Here is a 25,001-nt window from a genome sequence, read left to right as displayed (position 1 = left end):
GTCTCAATGTCTATCTGATATACTTCGTAAGCGAAGTGGACGAGATTTAGTGCCTCGGATGCGGCACAACTGAGTAGGGAGTGTGGGCTGACCTCTGTGACGAAGAATCTGGCCTTAATTGATACTTCCCCCCCCCTTGGACACGGGTGCCATGAATACACCTTTGAGAGGCAACGGAGTATCTCCCCCAAACGTGAAAATTTTCGCCATGGATTTGTCTAGTGTTGGAGGGCCCGGGAGTCTCAGGTAGTGCTCCTCCGCTAGAACGCACACCGATGCACCTGTGTCGATGAGGATTTGTGTTGGCACCCCCAATATGTTCACTTCGCACTTAGGCTGTCTTTTCCGTTTGCTCCCCGATGCGATGTTAGAGATGAAAAAGACTTCATCTTCCTCTTCTTCTTCTTCCTCCGCGAGCTGTAGCTTTTGGATTTCCAGTTCAAGCGCTGCGATGCTTCGCTGTCTTCTGAACCCGCTACCCCGTGCCCTCGCGGGTCCTCTCGGCACCGGAGCAGGGGCGCGGCACATGCGAGCATAGTGTCCTGGTTCATTGCACCGTCCGCAGGGCCTACCCTTGGCTGGGCACTCCTCCGTGTGTGGCAGGTCATATCCACAGTCGTTGCAGGAGTGTCCAGAGGTGGCAGGGGTGTTATTCTCGGAAGACTTTGGGGTCCATTTGTCTCTCGGCCTGGACCGTTTGTTTATGGCATACGCCACATCCCGTGTGCTGGGGTGGACCGCTGCGTCCATGTTCGCACCTCTGGATTCTGCCAGCTCATATGTCCGGCCACTGTCTTGTATTTGTTGCAGTGACCATCCTGGCTCCCTCAGTATTTGCCTTCTCAGTTTGCCTGAGCTGCATCCCTGGATCACCTGGTGTCGTATCATCGACTCTTCGTTGTCCCAGCGACACGTGCTAGCCATTAATGTCAGCCTGGCACAGAATTGGTCAAGTGACTCCTCCTCCCACTGTTTCTCCTTGGAAAAGAGGAATCTTTCATAGTCTACATTTGACTGGGGTATGAAGTGGTTTTCCAGTGCAGTCTTTACTGTGGCGTATGTGACTATCTGTAAGTTGAATGATTCGTATATACGCATCACCTCTAGCCCAGCCGAATATAGGAGCGTCGCTCTTGAGTCGTCATCGGTGGTTCCTGTGGCTGTGAAGTACATTTCTAGTTTCTTCACCCATAGTAGCCAACTGGGGCCTAGCTTGGATGGGGGGCCAGAAGTATCAAATTCCTGCATGGGCAGTAGCGACCCTTGTTGAGTCCTTATCACTCTTGTCGCAGCTTCTGTTTCGCCCTCACTTCCCGCCATCCTCACAGGTCGCACAGGCACCTCTCGGTGATTTGGAGGCCGCAAACCTGACTGGGGTGGGGTTACCACGTACCTCAGACTCCGGTATACTAGGTCGTTTTCACTCCTTGGTCTCTGCCCAGACGTTTTGCGCTCTCTGTGTTGTTGTGATCGTCCCCAGATTGTTGGGGGCGGTCAGGGTTCCAAAAGTTTGTCGCGTCTTCTTGGAATGGCAGCGCACGAGCACCTTCTCAGGCCGCTACTGCTACTCCACGTGGAGTGTTGCCGCTGGGTCCGCTCCGCGTCACCGCGTGGCAACGCAGATTTATTGTTTCTCTGCACCCACGTGTTGGGCCCACGTTGCGGCGGTGGTCCCGCCTCGTCGCCAGTTGTTATGTGGCCCCCGGGACCCCACACATGCAGGCATCCACACAGGCACACAGGAAGGACACGGGACGCGATGCTATCTCGTCCGCGTCCCGGCGGGAACTGCCGCACGGGCGCACTTTATTGCAACCGCGCATGCGCGGGCCACAACGAGGCTCGCGCATGCGCGCTATCCGTAACTCGGGACGTCACAATGGTAGGAGTGGAGGAGAGAAGTCGTGCAGCAGGCAAGAAAAAACACGTAAAATGTGTGCAGATGAAGTGCTCCAGGGTTACCATGCGCGGAGCACAGATGGCCCGAATGCAGACTTCAAAGACCCGTTTCTACAGTACAGAAAGTGTGGGAGCTCTGCTCTGCAGATCCGCTCAACACTTTCTGTAAATTGTTTCGCTAATTGAATTGAAAGCATATTTTACAGTCCTTGCAGTCAAACTGTCTACATACCATGCGCACAGTCTGCCATCTTCTGGCCCTTTATTGTAATATCTTTTTTAAGAAAGTCTTCTCATACAAATGTCATTTTGTAATGCAAAACCTAAAACTTTCTAAGCAATTCCGCCTCTTTTGTACCCTAACAGCACCTCACTGGTTGGATGGTGTAATGTAGCAGCTATTTTTGTAGGTGCATATGTGGTGTTAGGTGATCAAAATAGGCATACTCTTGCTACTCAGGGTTTACTGTGGTCACTAGGACCTTTGCCAAGCCATAAAGTGAAGACATGGTTTGGAGAACAAAAGTGTTGGATTCTATGTCAAGACAGAGGCGAGCATTATGCTTCATCTTACATTTATACCTGTCTCCAGCAGTTTCAACAAAACACAAACTTTGTAACTTCCCACATGGGAAAAACACATTTTCTTTTCCTTTCAGTCCAAAAAACTACATTTCCCTTAGATTCAGTTAATTTGTAGTCAGTCCTATGTGCCCTGAGCACATGACCATATTCCTTCCTGTCCTCTCCCTCTTCTTTCCTGCTCTCCATGCAGATAGGTCACACTTTCTGCTTGCTGCCTCGAAGCAGTATTTGTAGAACTGTGTGCTTATAGTATTTTATGAACGGGTGTTTTCTACAACGAGCGTGCGCGATATTGTATATGAGAATAAAGCATGCATGTTTCCATTATTGAGTAGGAAATAGCATACTTTTCAAGTAGGACGTTTAGCAGAGGAGCCGGCAACCCTGTGCCGCACTCTCTACATATTGAGGGTTCCGCCGGCCTGCTCGCATTGAAGTTTCAGAGCCCCCCACACTCGGGAGGGTGGAGCAAGTCGGAGCAGCGGCCCCCATCCCGATCGAAGCATGCGCTCTCGGAGAGCGCGGGCACCAACTCAGGGAGGATAAGCCCCCACTGTTGGAAAGGAGGAGCTTCCTCCTCCTAGGCAATCATAGAAGCAATGCGAGTCACAGACGTCTACCGGCTAAGCAGAGAGAGCACACAGAGAACGAGTAGCTCTCATTTACTGAATCTGCACACAGTGAAACGTTAAAACAGCCAAATACTAAACGAAAGTGTAAAGCACACAATCATCGCACGGAGAAGCACCCACAATTTCCCGGCTAGGGAGGGAGAGGTTGGATAAACTGATAAGAAGCCTGAAAACAGCTTGGGCCTATGGCCAACCCCTTTCCTTCTATAAACAGCAAGTTGAAAGGCAGAGCTCCAAGAGAAAACATTGAAGCCTGCACAGCAGGACAAGAAGAGGTGCAGCCACACTGCAAAGCTCAGTGAGGAAGTGGACGTGCCACTACACCCAATTGCAGGTAGATAAAGGCACAAGACAGCATATATATAATGGCAGAATTCGAATGGAGCAAGGAGGAGCAGGCTGAAGACCTAGCCTATAGCTTTAGAGAAGTACTGGGAAACTCAATGGCTGAAGCTGTGGCAGAGGGGGTGAGACCCCTGCAAGAGAGACTGGAAATCACTGAATAATTTTTAAGCCAAGAGAACAAGAGCACCAGTAACGAAAGCGCTTCCACATGGGCCACGCCAGAGGGCCCACAGTGGTGTAATAATACCCAGAAGAGAAAGGAAATGAGGCTTCCGACTTATTCATGAAATTGAGAGACGCCTTCAAGAGCAGGTCGGGAGTGCCCAGCCTCATGACCCCCTGCCCAGGGGACAAAATTATGGGAAATGAGGGGCAGGACTCAGAGGAAGAGCCCACAGAGACTCCATGATCCTCTCAAGAAGAGGACGATAGAGGTGACGAAGAAGAATCCCAGCGTCCGCCTAAGAAGAAGTTAAGGAAACTTAACAATACAGAGGACGACAATGAGATCGCAGATATGTTCCAACAAGAAGATATCCGTAACTCTAAGTCCTCAGGCTGGCTACCATCACTGCGAGTCATGAAATAAATGACTCGCAGACTCAGCAAAGCCCTCGAAAGGGAAGCAAGACAACGAATGCGAGCGGAATTCCCAAAACCAGAACTGGCAGGCAGGTAGCCAAGGCACCAGAACATGACTAAAAGATGCTGGCGTTTGTGTCGAAAACCTCTTGAGACCCTAGGAAAGGGATAGATAGGTCCTGGAAGAGCTGCCAGCAGAAGGTCCCCAGCATAGCAGGACCCTTGGCTAAAATCATGGACCTGGCAGAACGAGCCTGAGATACCGGGGAAGAGTTGGACCCAGACATCCTTGCCAACTGGGCACAAAGAGCAGTATGCCTACTAGGCAATGCAAACTGTGCCATGTCATCAGAGCGCAGAAAAGGCCTTCTCCTCAAAATAGATCCCAAGTTAGGAGACCTAGCCTCATACGAGGCAGGCGAAGTGGCACAAGGACTCCTGTTTGGGGAGACGTTCGGGAAGGAAATGGGGAGGTTACTAGGTACCTACACCTCCGTAGAGGAAGACGAGGAAGAGGACAAAGCCGCCCAACAGGTGAGACATACACCACATCAGCCAGTATGGGGAAGAACACTTCATTTCTGGGAGAATTGGTGCATTTTCCAGCGACTCCTGGGTACTGCAGACAGTCAAAGGACTGCAGCTAGAGTTTATGCAGACACCCATGCAAACCCTAAAGGCCAATGCACACAGCACAGGTACAGAAGGAGACCCTACACACAGAATTGCGAAGCCTAGCACAGAAGAGGGCAATAGAGCCCTGCAGCGTAACGCCAACGTTTATAAGCAACATGTTCCTGGTGCACAAGAAAGACAAAGTAAGGCCCGTAATAAATCTGAAGGAACTGACCAGCTGGGTGACTTACCACCATTTCAAAATGGAAGGGATACACCAGCTCAGGGCTATCCTCAGGCAGGACGACTGGCTCAAGAGGATTGATCTGAAAGACGCCTACCTCACAGTACCAGTCCAGGAAGAATACCAAACATTCCTAGCGTTCGACTAGGACAGACAATTTTGGCAATTTACGACAATGCCATTTGGACTAGCCTCAGCACCATGGGCCTTTACAAAGCTCACGAAGCTGATAGCAGCAGCGATCAGAGAGAAGGGTTTAAGGATAATTATATATATATGGATGATATCCTGCTGATGGCGCACAGCAGAGAGACGCTCCAATACCAGACAGGCTGGGTGAAAGAGCTCCTAGCGTCACTAGATTTCCTAGTAAATCAGGAAAAGTCAGACGTAGTACCAACGAGAAGAATAGACTTCCTGGGGTTCGTCATAGACACCAGATCAGCTACCCTAGAGTTACCAACCAGGAAGATAAGAGATATAAAAAGAAAGATAAGGAGCTGTCTAGACAAAGTGTAGTATCACTAAGGACGATAGCAAAAGTAGTAGGTCTACTAGCAGCGTCGATCCAGGCAATATTTCCAGGGCCTCCACACTATCGAGCCCTGCAACGTCTGGAGATAAAACGCCTTCAGCAAGGGCTGAAGTACCACCAAGCAGTAACCCTCGATGCAGAATTAAGGACAGAACTGCAATGGTGGCTACAGAATATGGGCACCTGGAATGGCAAGGCTATATTCGGACAAAGACCCAATCTAGTGATGGAGTCGGGTGCCAGCAGAGCAGGCTGGGGAGCTCGCTGCAGGGAGCTAGAAATGGGGGGAAAATGGAGCGTAGAAGAGCTCAAGATGCACATCAACTGCCTGGAGCAACTAGCTGGGTCATTCGCAATCAAAGCCTTCACGAAAGGCAGAGTGAACTTGTGTATCCTGCTGAAGATGGAATACATATCAGCAGTTAGATACATCAATCACTTAGGAGGGACGAAGTTCAAATTACTAGCAGAGCTAGCCAAGGATTTCTGGCACTCCTGCCGTGAATCAGGGACCTCAGTGGTAGTGGAATACCTCCCAGGTTCGCTTAATATAGTAGCGATCTGGGATTCCAGACACCTTTCAAACTCCAGCGACTGGATGCTGGTCAGGAGTGTCTTCCGACAGATAGAGGACCTATGGAGACCAGCACCGGCAGATCTATTTTCATCCAGACTGAACGCTCAGAAGAGCAGGTATTTCAGCTGGAGGTTAGATCCGGCAGGGGTAGGTTCCTCCAAGACTGGAGTGGGGACACACACTACACGTTCCCACCATTCATAATGATGAACAGAGTACTAGCGTAAGTTTGCAGAGAGGGTCACAAGTGTGGCTCCCGACAATGATGGAGCTAGTGATAGATTATCCGAGAGTACTGCCACCAGGAGACAACCTTCTCAAGGACCCAGCTGGGTCATATCCTCTGAGAGTGAGAGGGACTCTCCCTATGATGTCGTGCATGATAGCTGGAGACGATGGAATCTCCCAGTCATTTCGACTCAGGCTGCGCAGCTCATCTCCGAATCGTGGGCACCTTCCACGAGACGGAGCTAAGACGCAGCTTGGAGCAGATTGTCGCAGTGGTGCAAAAGGAGAAGTTTTGATCCTGTTTCGGCCACTCTAGTGGAAATATTGAATTTCCTTGCAGAGTTACTGCAAAACAGAAATGCTTACAGAAGGATAGGAGTGTGGCGGTCTGCCATATCAGCGGGATACTTGCCAATCAAAGGCATGCAAGTAGGGGAGAACACAGCAGTCATTCGACTTCTTAGAGGAATACGATTTAGGAGACCGCCAGAAACAAGGTACGACACCCGATGGGACGTATCAGTAGTGCTAAAATTGCTGCCTGATTGGCCGGGGAACAGATATCTCTCATTGATACAACTGTCAGACAAGCTAGCAATGCTCTTCTGCCTAGTCTCCTGTAGGAAAGTAGCAGACGTTAGAGCTCTGGATGTGAACAGAAAAGTGTATGGACCAGAAGGAGTTACCTTCACTTTCGTCAGGAGAAGAAAGACTGGCTCCTCAACAATAGTGTATCTCTACCTACATGAACATCCCAAGTGGTGCGTAGCAGCCTGCATAAGGGAATACGAGCATTGAACAGCAGAGATGAGGCCCATGGGGACAAGGCGTTAGCGCAGGGAGCGAAATTGCAAGATATCCTATAAGGGTCCGACTGGGCCAGCGACACTACGTTTAGAACATTCTATTTTAAGCCTGTGCAGTCAGTAGCAGCAACAGTAATGGCAAGCTTTGAACAAGCGTAATGCTCGCCTCCGTCTTGACATAGAATGAAGATTACCCCTGCTAATAGCGCAGGGACTCTTGATTCCACTGTCTTTCCAAGAGTGCTGACTGGGACTGGCTTGCTTTAATTGGTAGCACACATCTTATTGTATACGACTCTACCGATTATACACTCACTCCGAAAATCCTGGCAATTAGGTTGTTTGCTCTTTAGCTCCAATTATCTGCAAATGGTGGACATCTCAATCTAGAGAAACTCAGCTGTGAAAATAAGTGGGAATAAGATCAATTGGAAACCAGGAAGATCGCTGGGATTTGGGCATTCAAAGGATTTATGCCAAAAACACCCCAGTTGAATTTGAATATTCGAAGCCCAAGTACAAGCGAGACTGTCCTGAAGGGTGCAGACTTGAGACTTGCTGGATGGTTCAGGGACTTATACGCCCTGATAACATATGCTGGTTGTGCAAGAAAGAGGATGGTTCAATGTTGCACGTTTTGTGCATGCAAGAAAGTTTAGACTTCTAAGAAGATGTGCTACATGGGCTTTAAATGATCTCAGGGTCACATCCATCTGGCCGTAATGGAAAGGTTGTCTTCCCAGCGTAGGGGCACATTTAAAAACTATGAACTGATCTGGTAGGCAGTTAATGACTGTTATCTTTGAAGGCATAACCAGTATTCCTGGAATTTAATGCAAATTCCCAATGTGTCTTGAGAGGTCTGTTCCCCTTGTATGTCACCCTCGTGGATTGATTTGTAGTGTTTATATTAACATGATTTAGTTTATTAATAAAATGGCGTTTGTTGGTATTTGTCTGATATCTTTTACTCACTCTCTTACTAGGTCATCTACAGACTTGAAATTTTGTTTTTAATCTGATTATTACTTCAATAAAACATAAATGGAAAAGATACATAAATATCAATGACAACCCAACAGTAGCCCATATGCTGATGTTACTGTGGCCAGAGCTAGCTCAAAGAGAACACAGGAAGTTGTGATTTGGGCAGTAGAGGGAGGTAGTGGGTGTGCATGGCCATAGCTATTAACATGGTGTTTGGAGGTCAATAGAAAGGTAAAAATGACAACAACAGCCACAGGCTTTGTACCCGTCTTCACATCCAATTGCCCTCCCATCTGTGCTCCCAATTTTGGCTTTAAAGGTTACGCTGAAGTGCCACCTAATCAGTATAACTAAATGAGCAGGGGGGAGTTGCTTTTTTGGCCCAGATTGCGTAATTCTCTGTTTTATTTTGCAAATACATTCTAAAAATGGCTTAGGATAAGGTGGTTTCAAAATGTTTTCTTAATTACTTATGGGCCTGAATTAATGATAGAGTCCTTCTTTTAAAAAGAAAATTCACAAATGACAGATGGTTTAAAAAGTCAGTGTTCTAAAAATAAAAGAACATGGAAAATGTCTGATTCTGAGAAATGGGTTTTTAAACGTTCGTCATTTTGAAATGTATCTATTTGGATTCGTCGTCATTACTAAAGTCATGTAAAAAAAATCATCATAATGCATTAATTTTCACTTAATCGTTCAATACGTGAATGTCACATGTTCACATTGATCCGTTGCTAACAACCGCAGTCAACTTTAATCGTGCATTGTGGCAAGTCCCATGAAAAATCAATGGCAGACAGCATAGATTCAGCTCAGCTGTTTGAAGCAACTTTGAACATGGGGTATAGGTAGCCGAGGAATGTGATCACCAATCGATTCCAGTGAAGCAAAACATCCAAAACATGGGCCAATCTTAGTGCTTATGGGGAAATAGGAGGGGATGGGACCACCAGTGCATTGTGGGTCTGAGATGGTTATCTGGCAGAAATGTTAAGCGCAGATCTTAAGAGTTTTTATTCATAAAAGGACAATCTAATAAGTTAAGAACTGGAGCCAGATGCTGTAGATAGACAGGTGAAGTGTTTAAACCAAGGGAGGAGTGTAAATGTGCTCTTCTATTTCGTGCATTATTTATTAGTTTGCAAACACTTTGGCCAGCAGAGGGAGCATTGGTTAAAACCTGATTGAAAGTGAGTGACGTAAGGCAAACTTCAAATGGTGTTATTTATATGCTTACGGACAAATTATTTTCTGTTAATTTTGCAGTTGCAGAGGGGCGCTGTTGCGCCCGAAAAAGATGGCTGCCTGATAGAACGGAGCACACTATGAGGCGCCTTCCTGTCTTTAATCCTGCCTTGGTGCCCGCTTAAACCCAGACCCGGCCACCCATTCTAACTGCTGGAGGTCTCGGGCGTGTGCTGCCTGAGCGCCGCCTCTCGGATCAGCCCCGCTGCGGAGCTACAGCCTGCTGAAATCGGGCCCGGAGCTCGCGCTGCTCCGCCCTGTCTCTTAGCTCCAGGGGAGCGTGCCTGAGATCCGCGTCTCCAGGGCCTGCTGTGGGGGAGGGGCGCTGTGCTGCCTTCCCCCACCTCTCGTGGAACCGTGGTGACTAGCGCTGCGACTTCGGCCCCCCTGACTGAGACCTGGAAGCCATCCCCCAAGTCCAGAGCGGTCCGCTTCGCGGCCCCCCCTGGGTGGCGTGGTGCCTCCTTACACCCCGCGAGGATCCGGACGGGTGGTCCTTCGCCTGGAGACCTGCTCTTAGGACGTCCCTGCTCCTTGCGGCCGTGGTGAGTCAGCCAGAGCTCCCCGGTCACTTCCCCACCCGCCCTGCAGCGACGCCAGTCAGGGCTTGCACCGTCTCCCTCCCTGAAGATACGAATGACGTTTGGGCCCTCTCACGCCGGCATGTACAGCGACGGACCTCAGACTCTGTTGCCCATCTACTCTGCCAGATATACTGGGCCCCTGCCCCAACGTAAACTGTGGACACTGCTGGGGGGACTGGATCTCCTTGGGCGCTGGGTCACCTCCTTCCTCGCACCCCCTAGGTGCCGGCATGTCATACCCAGTGCTTGCTCCCGGTGTGGCCTCCCCAGCCACCGATCCTGTTATCTTTTTTGCAGTACTAGCGAGAGGCCTCCACTGCGGCGCTGCGCCCAATGTCCCCTGTCACCTCATCCACCGGCTGATCCTCTGGACCCCTAGACCCTAACAAATGAGGTTGGGGGTACTGTACGTTGGCCCCTTTCACTGTGCCACTCACCAACTGGATCCTCTGCTCCACCTGAGTGTACTGTAACTTGTGGTCCCCCGCACTGCCTGCACTACCAATCCTGGGCTCCGGGTGCCCCGGCTGCCCTTCAGCAACCCACGCCTACTGTGCTGGGTGTCTTAGCCGCCCCATTGCTCGACACAGGGAGTGTATCCTCAATTCATTGAATTGCATCAGTGCCCATGGCCTCTGCTTCTTCCATCTCAGCTACGGTACACTGATGCCTGGTCCCTGGCCCTCACCCAGGATTACTGGGGCCGTCTGCACTGGTGGGCTCAATCACTGACCACTTGTGCCCTCACGCTCCTGTTGGCCGAGGTGGCCCCCCGGTCCTCGATCTGATGGTCGTTGGCAACCAGAGCCCCTTCAACCTGCTACGACACTGTATCCTACCTCGACACTGAGGCCTTCAGTGCGTCCACAGCGTCTCAGACAGCTCGATTGACCTCCCGTTGTGGCCTGTCCTCTCTCCCGTCCGGCCGCCTCCTGGGCCTTAAATCCACCCTTCATTGGAATCATGACCAAGGGAACTGGAAAGAAACAATCCTCGATCAACATGTTCACAAAGACCCCGGTGGGACAGGTGGTGGAGTCAACAGGACAGGAACCATCCAATTCATCAACGTCAGAACTGCCCGACTCCCAAAAAATGATGGTATACATCCGGGAGGGGTTCAACACACTCCATAGCAAGCTGGACGACATGAACAGCATTATATCCTCCATCAAGCCGCATATAGAAAGGACCGACGGTCGGGTTGCTGAAATCGAGACACGAGTGAGTACCACCGAAGATGACTTGAGCTCCCTCCGTGCAGAGGTCTTTACACTCTCCGGCCGATTCACTGAGGTTGAGAAAAAAAACAAGGACCTCGAATCTCGCTCAAGGCGTAATAACCTCCGCATTATCGGTGTTCCGGCGGATGGCATGCAGGATCCCATGCAGGACTATGTAAAGGGCATGCTATTACAATTGCTGGATTCCCCACAATTCGCTCCACAGTTTGCAATCGAGAGAGCCCATCGTGCACTCACGGCAAAGCCCAGACTGGGCGCACCACCACGACCTATTATAGCCAGAGTCCTAAATTTCCGCGACCGTGACGCCCTCCTTAGGGCGGCGAGAGCCATGGGAGAACTTCATTTGGGCGCTGCCAGGATCCACCTATATCCAGACTTCTCGGTGGCGGTCCAACGGGAGCGCGAAATCTTCCTGGCGGTGAAGAGGAGGCTGCGAGATCTGCAGGTCAAATACGCCATGCTATACCCCGCCAAATTGAGAATTGAATATTCAAACCGGGTGTACTGTTTCACGATTCCTGAGGAGGCCTCCAGGTTCATTGATGAACACTTCGCTAGCTGAATCACTTTTGCAACATACATTGTTAATGTTCTGTTCCTTGTCATTTTTGTCTACGAACTGAGACATTGATTTACTACAGTTTTGTCTAACTTTCGAGTGGATGTTGATGGGGACTGCTCCCTGCCTGTGCATCTCAGTTGCCCATGACATGCCCCTATTGTTCCCTAGATCGCCCTTGAAACCCCGGGGGAGCCCCTCGGATTCAATGCTGAATGCCTCTCAAATTAGATTCCCCTCAGCAGCACTTATCCACTATTGTTATATTGTTTGGAATATTATTGTTAAATACAGTTTCCGCTCTGTGGGGGTCCCCACTCGCCACTGACATGCCCTTTGGCCAATTGTGTGCTGCATGGGTCGCTCCCCGGTTCCAGTAATGTGCCATCAACAATCTGTTGTTTGGCCTCACGACCTCAGGGTGGGCCTCAGGGCCCATTACTAAGCGCGATCCTGACCTGCTCCCCCTTTCCAGCGCTCACCTACTACTATGATATCCCTTAATATGTGTTGTTGAACCCACATACTGTCATGATCCGATCGACTGAGAAACTATTCATCCCAATCTTGTGCAAATTGTTTCCCTACTGTGCGACCGTGCCTTGCCCACCTGGATGGGACCCTGCCTGGATGGCGCCTGATATCATCACTAGGAACCATGTTCATCCTTAAATTGCCTTCCGGTTCGGAGCATCGCCGCCAGGCCAGTTCACAGGCCCCCCAGGCGTTGATGCCATTGGTTTGGATTTGGTTGTTTGGTTACAGGGTTATCATTCCTCTTTTTGGGGGAGGGATGTGGGAGGGGGTGGGGGAGATGGGTTTTATGTTAAAAAAGGCTTGGTATCCACAGAAGAGGTAGAGTGGAGCCAATGGTATTGCAGATCTAACTATGCTGTGCACTGACCATGGGGGCACTGCTATATTTACCCGCAACCTCCAATGACTACCCCTGGTCTGTTAAGTGAGGACACCTTGACATTCATGAGTTGGAATGTGCGAGGTCTGGGAAACCATAAGAAAATGAGACTACTACAGCTCCAGGCCGAACGCCATGGGGTTAAAGTCCTGTTTCTGCAAGAAACACATGCCTGCACTGAGTATTGTGAAAAGTTTGCCAAAATATGGGGCCCCCAAAGGTACTATACTAACTACTCTACCCAAAGCCGTGGGGCTATGACCCTAATTCACAGGAGTCTTAAGTTTAACCCCATAGCTACACTGATCGACCCCCAGGGCAGATGTGTACTACTCCATGGTATCCTGCAAAATAAGGAGGTGGTCCTGTTACACATTTACGGTCCCAACATCGACGATCCGGAATTCTATTTACACCTCACGTCTCTCTTTGATAGTTTCCCGTTGTTACCAATCCTCTGGGGAGGTGATTTTAACACAATATTCGATGTAGACCTTGACAGATCAGGCTCCAGACCCCGTCACCTTTCCAAAGCTGCTTATACTACACTTTCGTCTCTCCCCCACCTGGCCCTTGTGGATGCATGGAGGCTTCTCTATCCCGACTCCCGCTCTTACTCCTTCTACTCCTCGGTACACGACTCCTATTCCCGAATTGATAGATGGCTAGTGTCTGATATACTCATAAGGAATATACCTTGCCTAACAATCCTACCCAGAACTCTCCCTGACCATTCACCCGTGACTATCACCCTGTTTTGGGGCCCAGATCGCGGCCGAACCAGGCACTGGAGAATTAAACCACACTCCCTCCTCGACCCTGTTTTCAGCTCGAGTTGGAGTCGGCAGTCGGAGTTCTTCGAGATCAATACCAACACGGTGTCCTCACAGGCCACCCTTTGGGAGTCCTTCAAAGCCTATATCAGAGGTATTGCCCTGACCAAGGAAAACAGCATCCTTAAAACTATTCGAAGGGAAATTGCCGAAAGCGAGGCTACGCTGTCCACATTGGAAGCCCAATGCACGCTACACCAAACCCCTGAAATCCTTGTGTCAATCGGTACAGAACTTGATACCTTCCACTCCCTTGTGGACAGTGAACTGAGGTTTTTGGACAGCCCAGGCCTCGCGAGGAAATACGGCGAGGGTGAACCCTGGCCACTTCACCCCAAGATATTCATTCCAAATACCTCTCCTTCTATGAATCCCTATATGCCCCAGCGGACAATGCCACGACATCAGAAATTGGCGCCTACTTAGATAATCTCCCCCTCTCGATCCTTTCCCCCCCGAGACCATCGGCTCCCTCGAGAATCCATTCACCCCCGAGTGGTTCTCGGACGTTATAGATTCGCTCTCTTCAGGTAAATCCCCAGGATCAGACGGTATCCCCGTCAAATTTTACAAACACTTCAAATCACTCCTACTCCCTCGCTTGATGGCCCTTTGGGAAGAGTCAGTGGAGGTAGGTCAGTTACCCCCCTCGCTCCGTGAAGCCATAATAACAGTCTTGCTAAAATCTGGTAAACCCCTCACTCAATGTGGCTCATACCGTCCACTTTCACTCATCAACTGCGACGTCAAGATCTATGCCAAATTACTCGCCCTACGCCTTGCCCCCTACATGCCACACATTATTCACCCTGATGAAGCAGGATTTATTCTGCGACGCTCCACCTCCTTGAACCTGAGGCGCCTCTTCAACATTACAAGCAGGATGAGCCCAAATGTCCACGCGGTGGCTGCGACACTTGACATGCAAAAAGCTTTCGACTCTGTCTTGTGGAAGTATCTTTGGCGGGTTCTTGAATATTTTTTATTCGGCCCTATCTTCCTCTCCTGCGTCAGGTTGCTCTACTCCAACCCTGTAGCCAGAGTCCGCACTGAAGACCGATGCTCCCCCCTCTTTCAAATAGCTAGGGGCACGAGACAGGGCTGTCCCTTTCCCCCCTAATCTTCGCTGTGGCGATGGAGCCATTTGCGGTCATGCTTCGCCAATGTCATGCACATAGAGGCCTGCTTACTGCTGGTTCCTCGGATATAGTTTCCCTATATGCCGATGACGCCCTTCCCTTCATCCGTTCCCCTGATACTAATTTGGCCCCGATCTTGGAAGATATTGTCCCCTTTTTCGAATCTCCTGTCTCAAAGTGAATTGTTCTAAATCCACCCTTTTCCCACTCACTACCAGCACACCCCCACCTCCTGACACCCTGGGATTCACATGGGCCCAATCTGACTTTACCTATCTAGGCATTGTAGTGTCACGTCAAACTGAACGGGTCTTTGAAGAGAATTACCAAAAATACCTCACAAATCTTACAGTAAAGTCACTGGGCTGGAGCAAACTTCCGATTTCACTGGCGGGCAGGATAGGGATACTGAAGATGGTAGTATTACCTCAGCTCCTGTACAGATTTGCCAATATTCCACAGTGGCCGGGCAGCAGGTTCTTCCAAGCGTTGACTCGTACCCTGGCACTCGGGTGCGGTCCGGCTTAAACTCAAGACCCTAGCCGCCCTGATGGAGGTTGGCGGCTCCGGGGCTCCTGATTTCCTCAAGTACTGGCTGGTGGCACAACTCCAATATACTGCATATTGGTTTAACACATCAGACCCCCCACCGCATGTCAAGCTCGAAAAGCTATCAGTAAACTACCGTGACATCCGTTCCCTGGTGTTTACACCCATGCCGATGGTATTAGACTCACTCGACCCGGCGACCAGCACGTCACTGGCCTTATCCAAAACGTGGCAACTATTGGGCATCACCCAAACCCTTTCATGGTAATCTACCCCTTTGGAACTTCCTCCCAGAGGTCCCACAAGTGCCTTCCTCTATTGTTCGCCGGTGGGCTGAGGCTGGATATGAACTGCTCTGGGACATTTTTGAATAGGGCAATTTCATTGAGTGGCCTGACCTCCCACTGTCCCTGAGGCGGAGACCTTCCGTTTGGCTTCAATACTCAACCCTCTGGAAAATCCTTAAACACAAATACCCGAGCTTCCCGGGGTTACCACCTGATGAGTCTGCAATTACGGAACTGTCCTCACCCTCCCCCATGAGGGGCAAAGTCTCCAGACTTTATACTCTGGTGCAGACCAGATCGGCCCCCATACTTTCCGAATTAAAACCTACTTGGGAGGTCGACCTCGGACTGGAAATGACCGACAAACGGTGGGCCCATATGTGCGCACGCATCCATGGGGTTTCCTTCAACTCCCGCTTCAAACTTATCCAATTCAAGTTACTTCACAGGTACCACTACACCCCTATGAGACAGCACCGTATCTCAAATGATCTCTCCCCGAGGTGCCCCAGGTGCGTCTTAGACGACGCTGGCTATATCCACATGATCTGGTCCTGTCCCCGCCTCACTCAATTCTGGGGTGCAGTATGCCCTACTATGACAGCTATCCTCGAACACCCTATCACTCCACCCCCAATGAGGTGTCTTTTTCATGACTTCCCAGAACTCCACCGAGACTCCAGGAAACTGGCTGGCCTCTGTATGCTACTTGCAGTACGCTCTATCTTACTCTGCTGGCTCCAGCCTACCACACCTACTCATGCACAGTGGCTCAGGGCAGTCACAAGGGCTTCGGACATCAAAGAATCCTGGGCGGTACAACAGCCCGCCCACTCCAGACCCAGAGATATCTGGTTAAAGGTTTGCTCATTTATGTCTCCTGCTGATGCTGATTCAGACCCTGCATCTCCAGCCCTCCCTTCTCGCCTCTCCCCCTCTACCTCCTGAATTGCCTCCCCTTTGGCCCTGCACCCACCTTGTATGTATCCCCCATGTGTATAAACTGATCTTTGTACTCGCTCTATATATCTGTACTGCCTGCTTTGCTTTGGTTGTACATGCCCTGTGTGTTACTCACCTGTTCCTGTGCTGCCAAGCTAAATAAATACGTTTTAAAAAAATGTTTTTGCAGTTGCGAATTATATTAAAGAAACATGATATTCTTGATTTTTACAAGTTATTTGAAAGGATATAATGTAAAATTGCATTTATGGTTGTATTACTGTTTTTAAAATTCTCTATTCATTTTATTCTTGTGTTTTAAGCAAAGGAAAAATCCCACCTAAACTATGGTTTTGATTGATTGCAATACAGGGCCTTAGTTCAATTGGTTGTTTGTATGGGAAATGCATACAAACCAACTCGCATTTGTAAAACAGCTGCTCACCTTACCGACCCACCAACACAATGCCACAAACACTTGAAAACCGCTCCTTTTACTGTATTGTTATATATTTTTGATGGAGTTGAATTTGACGATTGAAGATCTTACAATGAATCCGAACAGAATCAAAATAGTATTATATCATAGCGATTAGATTGCCACAATGGAGATATTCCATGCATTTAAACCATTATATCCTCTGAGTACGGATCATAAAAAGCGTGAAATTATAGCGCCATACCTAACGAGTTATCCTAGTCATAGGGCTTCAAGGCAATTTTTGAAATGTTGCTGAAATTTGCATTGCACTAGGCAAATAGAAACTAGATACAGATCGCTGTCCTGAACTTTCTAACTGCAGATACTGTGCACCTCAAAAAGTGATTGAGGATCTGAGACATTTGGTAAATGCCTTGGTAACTCCCTGCCCTCTGCTCTTGGGGTAGCGAGAATTATATTCTAGAAAATTTTAAAATCTCGGTACTCCATGGGGTAGGGATCTATTGTGGAATAAATGTTTAGCGGGCAGAACAACATCAACGGTCCTTACAGTGGCTGGATTTGTAAAAGCATTGAAATTAAGTAAGAACCACTATACAAGCACTTTATTATTTTAGAATCTTAAATATGTGAATATTGTTTTTTTTAAAGATGTTTTAATTGTATGTGAAAAAGTATTGGACTGATAAAATTACATGAATTTGGTGAAATATCATGCTTTTATAATTCACCAGTTTGTGTCTGTCTGAGGAAAGGCTTGTTTTTAGTTAAGAGCGCTTTGAGAGCAACTTTTACATCTTTTAAATAATTGTTTTTGCATTGTATTAGTTTGTTAAAGACATTTTTTGGCAAATAATGCAACTAAAAATATAAATATATATATTTGTAATCATATGTTGGTCTTTTTTCTTGCCCTTTATTATTTTTAAGAATATTATTGCAGAGCATGAAATTCGCAACATTTCTTGTGCAGCACAAGACCCTGAAGATCTCTCAACATTTGCTTATATCACCAAGGACTTGAAGTCTGCTCACCACTACTGTCATGTTTTTACGGCATTCGATGTGGTCAGTACTTCTTTACTATTTGATTTGAAGATTTAAATGCAATGTCCCTTTGAATAAATGTTGCCATGAAGCTTTCAACAAATACAGAATGTGATTCCAATTGTATAGTCCACAATTTGAATCAGAGATCATAAAAGGGGTTTAAATTTGTTTTATTTTGAGGTTGTATATAATGCGAATCAGCCCTAACGGATGTCAGAGCACTGAACATATAGAGATGTAATCAGAAAGTACACACAAGATTAACATTGTGATCAGATTGTTACATGAAATCAGATATGCCGTAAAATGGAAGCCACTAATTCTCAGTAAAGGTGATTGCGAACAAAGAAATGGGTAGCAGGCTGAGTGGTGCAGTTATTTCAAGATACTTACATGCACATTGCTTTACCACAGGTAGATTGTTGCTGATCCAAACATTATAGGTTAAATGTAAGACAGGTGATGAGACACAATTAGGTTTTGAAAAATTCCACAAGAAAACCAGAAGATAGATTTTAAATTGTAAGTGAAAAAGGTAATAGTAATATTGCACTGTATTTCTTTTTACAATTGAAGGCACTATTGTCTTTCAGCAGCAATATGTCATGCATTGGCCAGGTAGGTGGCCGAACTCCCTCTGCAACTAAGAAGATGTGCAGTAAAATCCCTTGGAGGAAGGTCCCACCCCACGGTTCTCACAAAATGAAGGGTTGTCATGCACAAGACAGGCACCCTTAACTCAACACCCCCAAAGAACACAATATGGCAGCTCGAAACAGGCACTACAAAGGAGAAAAAGCACAGTCAGTAACTCGATGGCCTTAGTAACACCCCTTGCTGGATACCCCAGCTACACAATATTCACTTGTCCTACTCCACGTCTGGCCTAAACAACTAGAGAAGACTCCTCCATAGTCACAGACCTCCAGAGTGCATAGGAGGCCAGTAGCAGAATCCCCTGGAATCTTATTGTTACAGATTTGATTCCAGCAATGGCAGGGTTCCTATTACAGACGCCAAAGAGGAGATCTGGTGCAGAGGGATACCAGAACTTCAAAGAAATAAGACTGCCACAGGAATGTGGGCCTGTCATGGTAATCTTGTCCTGATATGCTTCTGCAGCTTGAAATAGTCAGCAAGAGCTCCAGCAGTGTAACTGTAGAAGCAAAGATTACAAGGGTACTGTCCTTGGTGTCTTTCTGGACTTAATGCCTCTTATTTATGTGGCAGCCTTCCCAACAGAAGCACATTTCATGCAGAGGAACAGCACCCATGTGCAGCAAGGGAGCAGGGAAGGGCCCTGAATTCACCTTCATGCTGTGGTGCTTGAGAACATACCCATGCCTGTGGGTCCAATATGGATGTCACAGCCATCCAGGGAGGAAGCATTGGCCCCTGTAACAGAGCCTGTGTCTGCCTCCACACCCTTGTGTTTGCCACTGTGGGAGGAGATCAGGACCGCTACACATTTGCATGCTTCAAGCACCTCTGCACCTTCCTCTGGGTGGAAAGACGAAGGACCAAGCTTCTCTGGGGACCTTCTGTAAAAGCATAATGCCAATCTTGTCATCCCTGACCTACATCCACCTTCTAACTTACGGGTGTACCCCTTCCACTGCACCAGATCCTGAAAGGAACATAGGTACATCCTGGAATCTGTGATATCCTAAACTTCTTTTATGTTTAAGGCGCTTCCTCTAAAGGTTGAATAAGCGGCTTTTTAGAATGTTATGGATGACTAAGTCAAATGCTGCCGATAAATCCTGGTAGATGAGGGCCCCTGCATTGCCTTGGTCTCCAATAGGCTTTAGGTCTTCACATATGATTATTAGTACAAATTCTGTGCTCGGGTCAGGCCTCAATCCGGTTTGTGTGGGATCTAGAAGCTTACACTCATAAGTGAATTTCATTAATTGGGCCTATGCTGCTTTGTCAGATAGTTTGGCAATCTATTTACAGAATATTTATATACATCCCAAAAAAGTGAACTTTTCTTTCAGTGCATAAATGTTAAAAAATAAAACGTGTTTGGTTTGGTGATTTGTTTAATAGTGAAATACCCCTTTACAAATATTGTACTGGAGCTAAACATTAAATCTATCCAGTGGTGTTTCAACAAGGTCAATGTAGATCACCCATACTTAATAGTATAAAAGTGTTCCATTTCTTTTAAAAACATGGAGGTGAGTATAATGTTTCCTTTCTGATAACTCTCGGCGACAAACCAGGTTATAACCTAAACTACATTTCACAGGAAAACCTAAAAATCGTATTGTTTGTACATTTTCTAGGCCCATCCAATGTCTTTAGGTCCCGCCGCCTCACTTTATTGGTCTCTTAGTTTCCCCCTCTTCTTTCTATATGAACGGGTGAAAATAAATGGCATGAGTAAAATTAGCTCTGACCTTATACTGGGCTAATGAAACAATCCTCAGACTGTCCAACCCAAGAAAGGTGAGTCCCAGCAGAAGACACTCCAGAAGTCCATAGCCATCAGTGAACCATTCTCCCATCGAGACCATCTTAGGTCAGCTTAGGATCAGCACCTAAGAGGGAAGTACCGCAACATCCTCAAGAGTTGGTCTTAAATGTGGGAACATGGGACAGTAACTTGCATACATTCTCAACTGTGTCACGGTTTGAGCACTTACAAAACTGGGTGTGATAATGCTTACCTCCGTGTCTTAAATAGAATTAGAACTCCCTTTCAATATTAACTATATGTAATCTACTTTCAATGGCAAGACACTGATACAAGTATTATGCTTTTTCATAGCTCACTCACCACCAATGTATGTATATATTATCGCATTTATGAAACGTAATCCTAGCTGGTAAGCAATGACTGACCACCAACGTGTGTGTGTGTGTGTATGTATACCATTTAGAAAGCACAATCCTAGCTGGAAAGCAACAAAGTACTGTACATAGGTAAAACACCTAGGGAGTTACATGTAAGGTGCAGGGGAAGCAGAGGAGCTGGAAGGGATAACAGAAACACAGGAGGGTGGAGCATCAGAAAGGCAGAATTAACGTTGAGTGGAGGGATCAGTACGTTTTTCTTAGAAGAGTAGGGTTTTCAGTTCCTTCCTGAAGTGTCGGGTGCAGGGACCAGACTTAACTGCATTGGTAACTTTTTCTAGAGACATGGTGCGCAGCAGCAAAAGGCCTGTTTCCTGTGTTTTCCCCCTTTGAGGTCTTTGTTTACAGCCTAGCGGTGTTGTGGCTTCTAATGGTGGGCTGGCCTCCAGCTACTATGAGTTTCTCCTCCAGGTATAGCTTTTTTATTCTGTTTTTGTTGTGACTGCTTTTTAGGTGATGGAGGCTGGCTTGAACATGCTTCCTTGAAGCACTAGCCAGTACAGCACTTGATGGGTGTGATGTGGTTGAATGTTCTTAGTCCTGTGATGAGGTGTGCTGCAGCATACTGGACAGCTTTCTTAAAAGGGATAAGTTGGAATCTCGGACACCTGCAAGCAGGGTGTTCCCACCATCCAATTGGGGGATGACCAGAGTTTAGACAAAGGTTCTGAAACTCGGACCAGGGATGAAAGTCTTGGCTTTGCAGAGGAGCACAAGCCAGTGCATACGCTGGCACCATTGTTCATGGGCCATCTTGGAGATCTGTGTTTTCAATGAGAGGTCACATATGAGGGTACAGCTGAGAGACTTTGCACTCAGTGAGAGTTTAAGCATGAATCAGTTGAGCTTAATGTCAGTCAGACAATTTGGACTTAAGCATGCTTGGTTGGGTTTCCTATGAGACGGAATTTGGCCTTTGTCAGGTTGAGCTTCAGGTAGAGACTTGACATTCAGGCTTGGTTGAATAACGGACAGGCAGTGCTTGTGTCGATGCATATTGTGAGGAATTCGACCATCCGCATGGTGGGCGTGCACTTGCCTGGGCTTTATTTAAATGTTTAATTAATTGGAATGATGGTAAAGCAACCTCAGTAAAATGTGTAGGGCTGAGCCACACACATTTTCCAATGCTCACACCATGGCAAAGCATAGACTTGTGTACTCTGGGCTGGACAACGCCTACAGGCACCGTTCGCCCCTGTCATGTTTAGTTGGAATGTGACAGCCGAGGAGTGTGCATTGTCATCTCCAGGAAGGGGAGGACAAACCTACCCCCTGCCATGGTCAACCTGATTAACTGACAAAGGCTCCATGGATCCACCCTACTCTTTTGCTAGGCCCTGCAGCTGGTGGCAGTGATTATCATACCACCAAGGGGTTTTTTCAAACAGGCCCACATTGGGCCTGGCTGCAGTTGATAACAGAGGCAGGAAACCCAACACCCTATCATATGCAACTGTGTAAACCTGAAGCCAGCTCCCGCCTCTCAGTATCGATGGCAGTGAACGGTCATGTCTGGGTCTGTTGTTTACAGTAGGCCACCTCGCTAGGGGCACCCCATTCATAATGTGCAAGAATGTAGTTTGCAGGAGTCAGAGACTCTGGTCTCGCCACAGCTTCAAGGGAGTCCTGCAGCTTTAACAAGGACCACACAGGGAGGGCCGTTAACCAGAAAGACTCTTTGAACATAACAGACAGAAAGATGGGTGGGACAAGGGAGTGAGCTCAGAGCTCTTACTGTTGAGAGAACGGTTCCACCATATTAGTTCTGGGGCACACCTTGTTCCTGTTTCCTTTCCTCTGGCAAAGCAGTCTGGTTATGACCTCATGCATACAGGAGATTGTTGGTAGGGACCGCAGGATTGGTTCATTAAGGTATGCATAGCCTACACCAATCACTGTGGCCCACATGGCTTTAAAAGAGGGCCGAGTCCCTCTTTTGGCAGATCATCTGCAGACTTCACAAGAAGTAAAAACAATAACACATCCTTGGACCCTGACTGAAGGTACAGTCTACCTTACAGCTTCCACCAGTGAAGGAAGGCCCGGACATCCAAAGAGGGAAGCAAGATCCCTCCCCTTAACTTCTCCCAGGGACCAGAGGGAGAAACAGAACTCTGAGGACCCTCCATCCACTCCAGAACCAGTACACAGCCAGCACACAATGTGCCCTGCTAGGTTCTGCAGCCAAATTCCTAGATAGGGAGTGCCAGAAAGTCTCTGAACCTCACTCCAAGGACAAGGCATCTGCCTGAAACACACTCCACGGTTGGGGGTTGTCCGCCGTAAAGGAATACACAAGCCCATTGAAGAAACTGCCAGAAGTGCCTCGACGAGCATCTACCAACGTCTGCATTAAAGCACATTTTCAAGCCAGTCGAGTTCCTCGATCCACAACCAACGGCAATGCTAACCGTTATCACTTCACCTTCACTTAAAGACATCTCAGACGTCTCGACCAGTGCTTCAAATCTGCCGATCAGCACTGAGACACCAATTCCTGACCCTTAGGCGCTGTGTAGGCCAGCCTGCAGCTGTTCGTCCAGCTTAGCGTGCCGAATTGTCTTGACGTCTGATACCCGCAGCTGACTTACTCTGTCACAGAAGCCTGCAATGTGCCCTGAAGCTGACTCGACCCTGTCGAGCACCAAGAACAGCAAAAGGTACATTGTGGTTCTGTCCCCCTGGTCCTTCCCAGAATGCCCCTAGAGATATTTTGAAGACCCTTTTCCACCTTTGTGCTAAAGGCAAGAAACCTTAACAGACTGTTGTGGTTATTAACTATACCGACTTCCCCCCTGTCAGTATCCAGAGTGCATCCCTTTTCCTGCTTTGAAACTGTTGGACCTCTACATTCCTATAAGGAGGGGGTTGTATTTTGTAGTGTTGTTAGACTGTCTGTTGTGATAATAATAAAGTCATTTTTTGTATACAACCTTGACTGGACACTCCTTTTATTCATTGGTGAACAATTGTATTTTCACTGGGTTGCAAAGAAACCAATGATCCACGACCTTTAGAGGAGATAAGCCTGCCGTTCTGTCCACGTTACCAAAATTGGACAAGGAGGTTTATAATTGGCTTGTTATTCCAACCTGTTTGGATCCCTTCTGGTCTATTGGAGGTGGTGGGCTGATTGATAATTTAGAAATCGATATTCACCCCTGAACCACTGGTACCCCAGAAGTTGATTCGTCAGATATTGTTGATGCAGTTTATCTTTATGTAGAGCTGCGTATCATATAGTATTAGTGTACCTTTTTGTCAGTCTTGGGGAGGAGGTCCACTAGAGATTCTATGTAGAGGTTGAAAATAACAAGGAATAAGATGGAACCTTATGGAACTCTGCAGATTACTGGCCAGCTTTTGGGTCTGTTGGGGGCCCATTGGAGGAGTTGGTCTTTATTGGAGATTGAGAAGGCAAACCACTCAATGACTGTTCCATCGAAGCCTGGGTGCATGGGAAAGTATTGAGGAAGGTTCCATCAGAGTGGTAGCGAAGCAGCAGAGAGGTTGAGTAGGACAAGTAAGTAGGGGTCTCCTTTGTCAAGGATGTGTAGAGCGTCATCGATAAGTTAGACAGTGGTAGTCCCTCTGCTGCATTGTGGTCGGAAATCGATTAGTAGTCTTGTGGAAGATTCTGGTGTGTGATCCTTTTGTGTAACTGGATGGCAACAATCTTTACAATCACTTTGCAGAAGAAGAGTAGATGTGTGCTGGGGCTATAGTTGACCAGGTCATCGTAGTCTAGAATGCGTTTCTCCGGCAGTCTGAGCTGTCCAGTTTTCAGTGCATCTTGGAAGGCACCCTGTGTGAGGGATAGGCTGTTAACATTGAGAATTGGTGCGAGTGCTTCACCTAGGATGACCTTCACAATGGATGATGGGAGCATATCGTCCTTGTAGGTGATTTGTTTGGGGGAAGCAAATGTATTGGTCAGGTCCTCTAGAGTAATTAACCAGAATTCGGTCAATCTTCATACATTGCGGGATGGTATCGGTGAGACATCTGTAGTGTGTTTGGAGCTGTCAGTATGTTGCATGAAAACTTTGTTGATGGTGTTACAATTGTAAGTACATTGCAGCATTGTGTGGTTTAGCAGGGGGTTGATGCAGTGCTTCATAGCTTAGAAGATCGCCCTGCTCTTGTTGGATGCTCCTATGATGGTTTTTGTGTATTATTGGCTTTTCCATGGAGTGTTCTGCCTGCTGAAAAAAGGGTTCTCGGAGTGATGAGGTCTCCAATTTGGTTCAATTTTGTCCAGCACATTGCCTGTCTGCGTATAGTGTGCTTTCTGTCAATGAGTTC

General features: G+C 47.7%; 1 protein-coding gene across 2 annotated transcripts in view; it reads left to right on the top strand.

Moving 5' to 3' along the window:
• Positions 1-25,001, top strand: part of ANKS1B (ankyrin repeat and sterile alpha motif domain containing 1B) — an 806,556-nt gene that overhangs the window by 649,650 nt on the left and 131,905 nt on the right. For both annotated transcript variants that reach the window (XM_069629362.1, XM_069629363.1), the window contains exon 7: positions 17,712-17,849. In XM_069629362.1, the coding sequence (XP_069485463.1) occupies positions 17,712-17,849 (138 nt within the window). The remainder of the gene's footprint in view (positions 1-17,711; positions 17,850-25,001) is intronic.

The sequence above is a fragment of the Ambystoma mexicanum genome, chromosome 12 (genome assembly GCF_040938575.1).
Source record: "Ambystoma mexicanum isolate Mex_15411 chromosome 12, UKY_AmexF1_1, whole genome shotgun sequence".
Classification (NCBI taxonomy): domain Eukaryota; kingdom Metazoa; phylum Chordata; class Amphibia; order Caudata; family Ambystomatidae; genus Ambystoma; species Ambystoma mexicanum.
The sequence above is the reverse complement of the archived record's forward strand: the minus strand, read 5'-3'. Positions and strand labels throughout refer to the sequence as shown.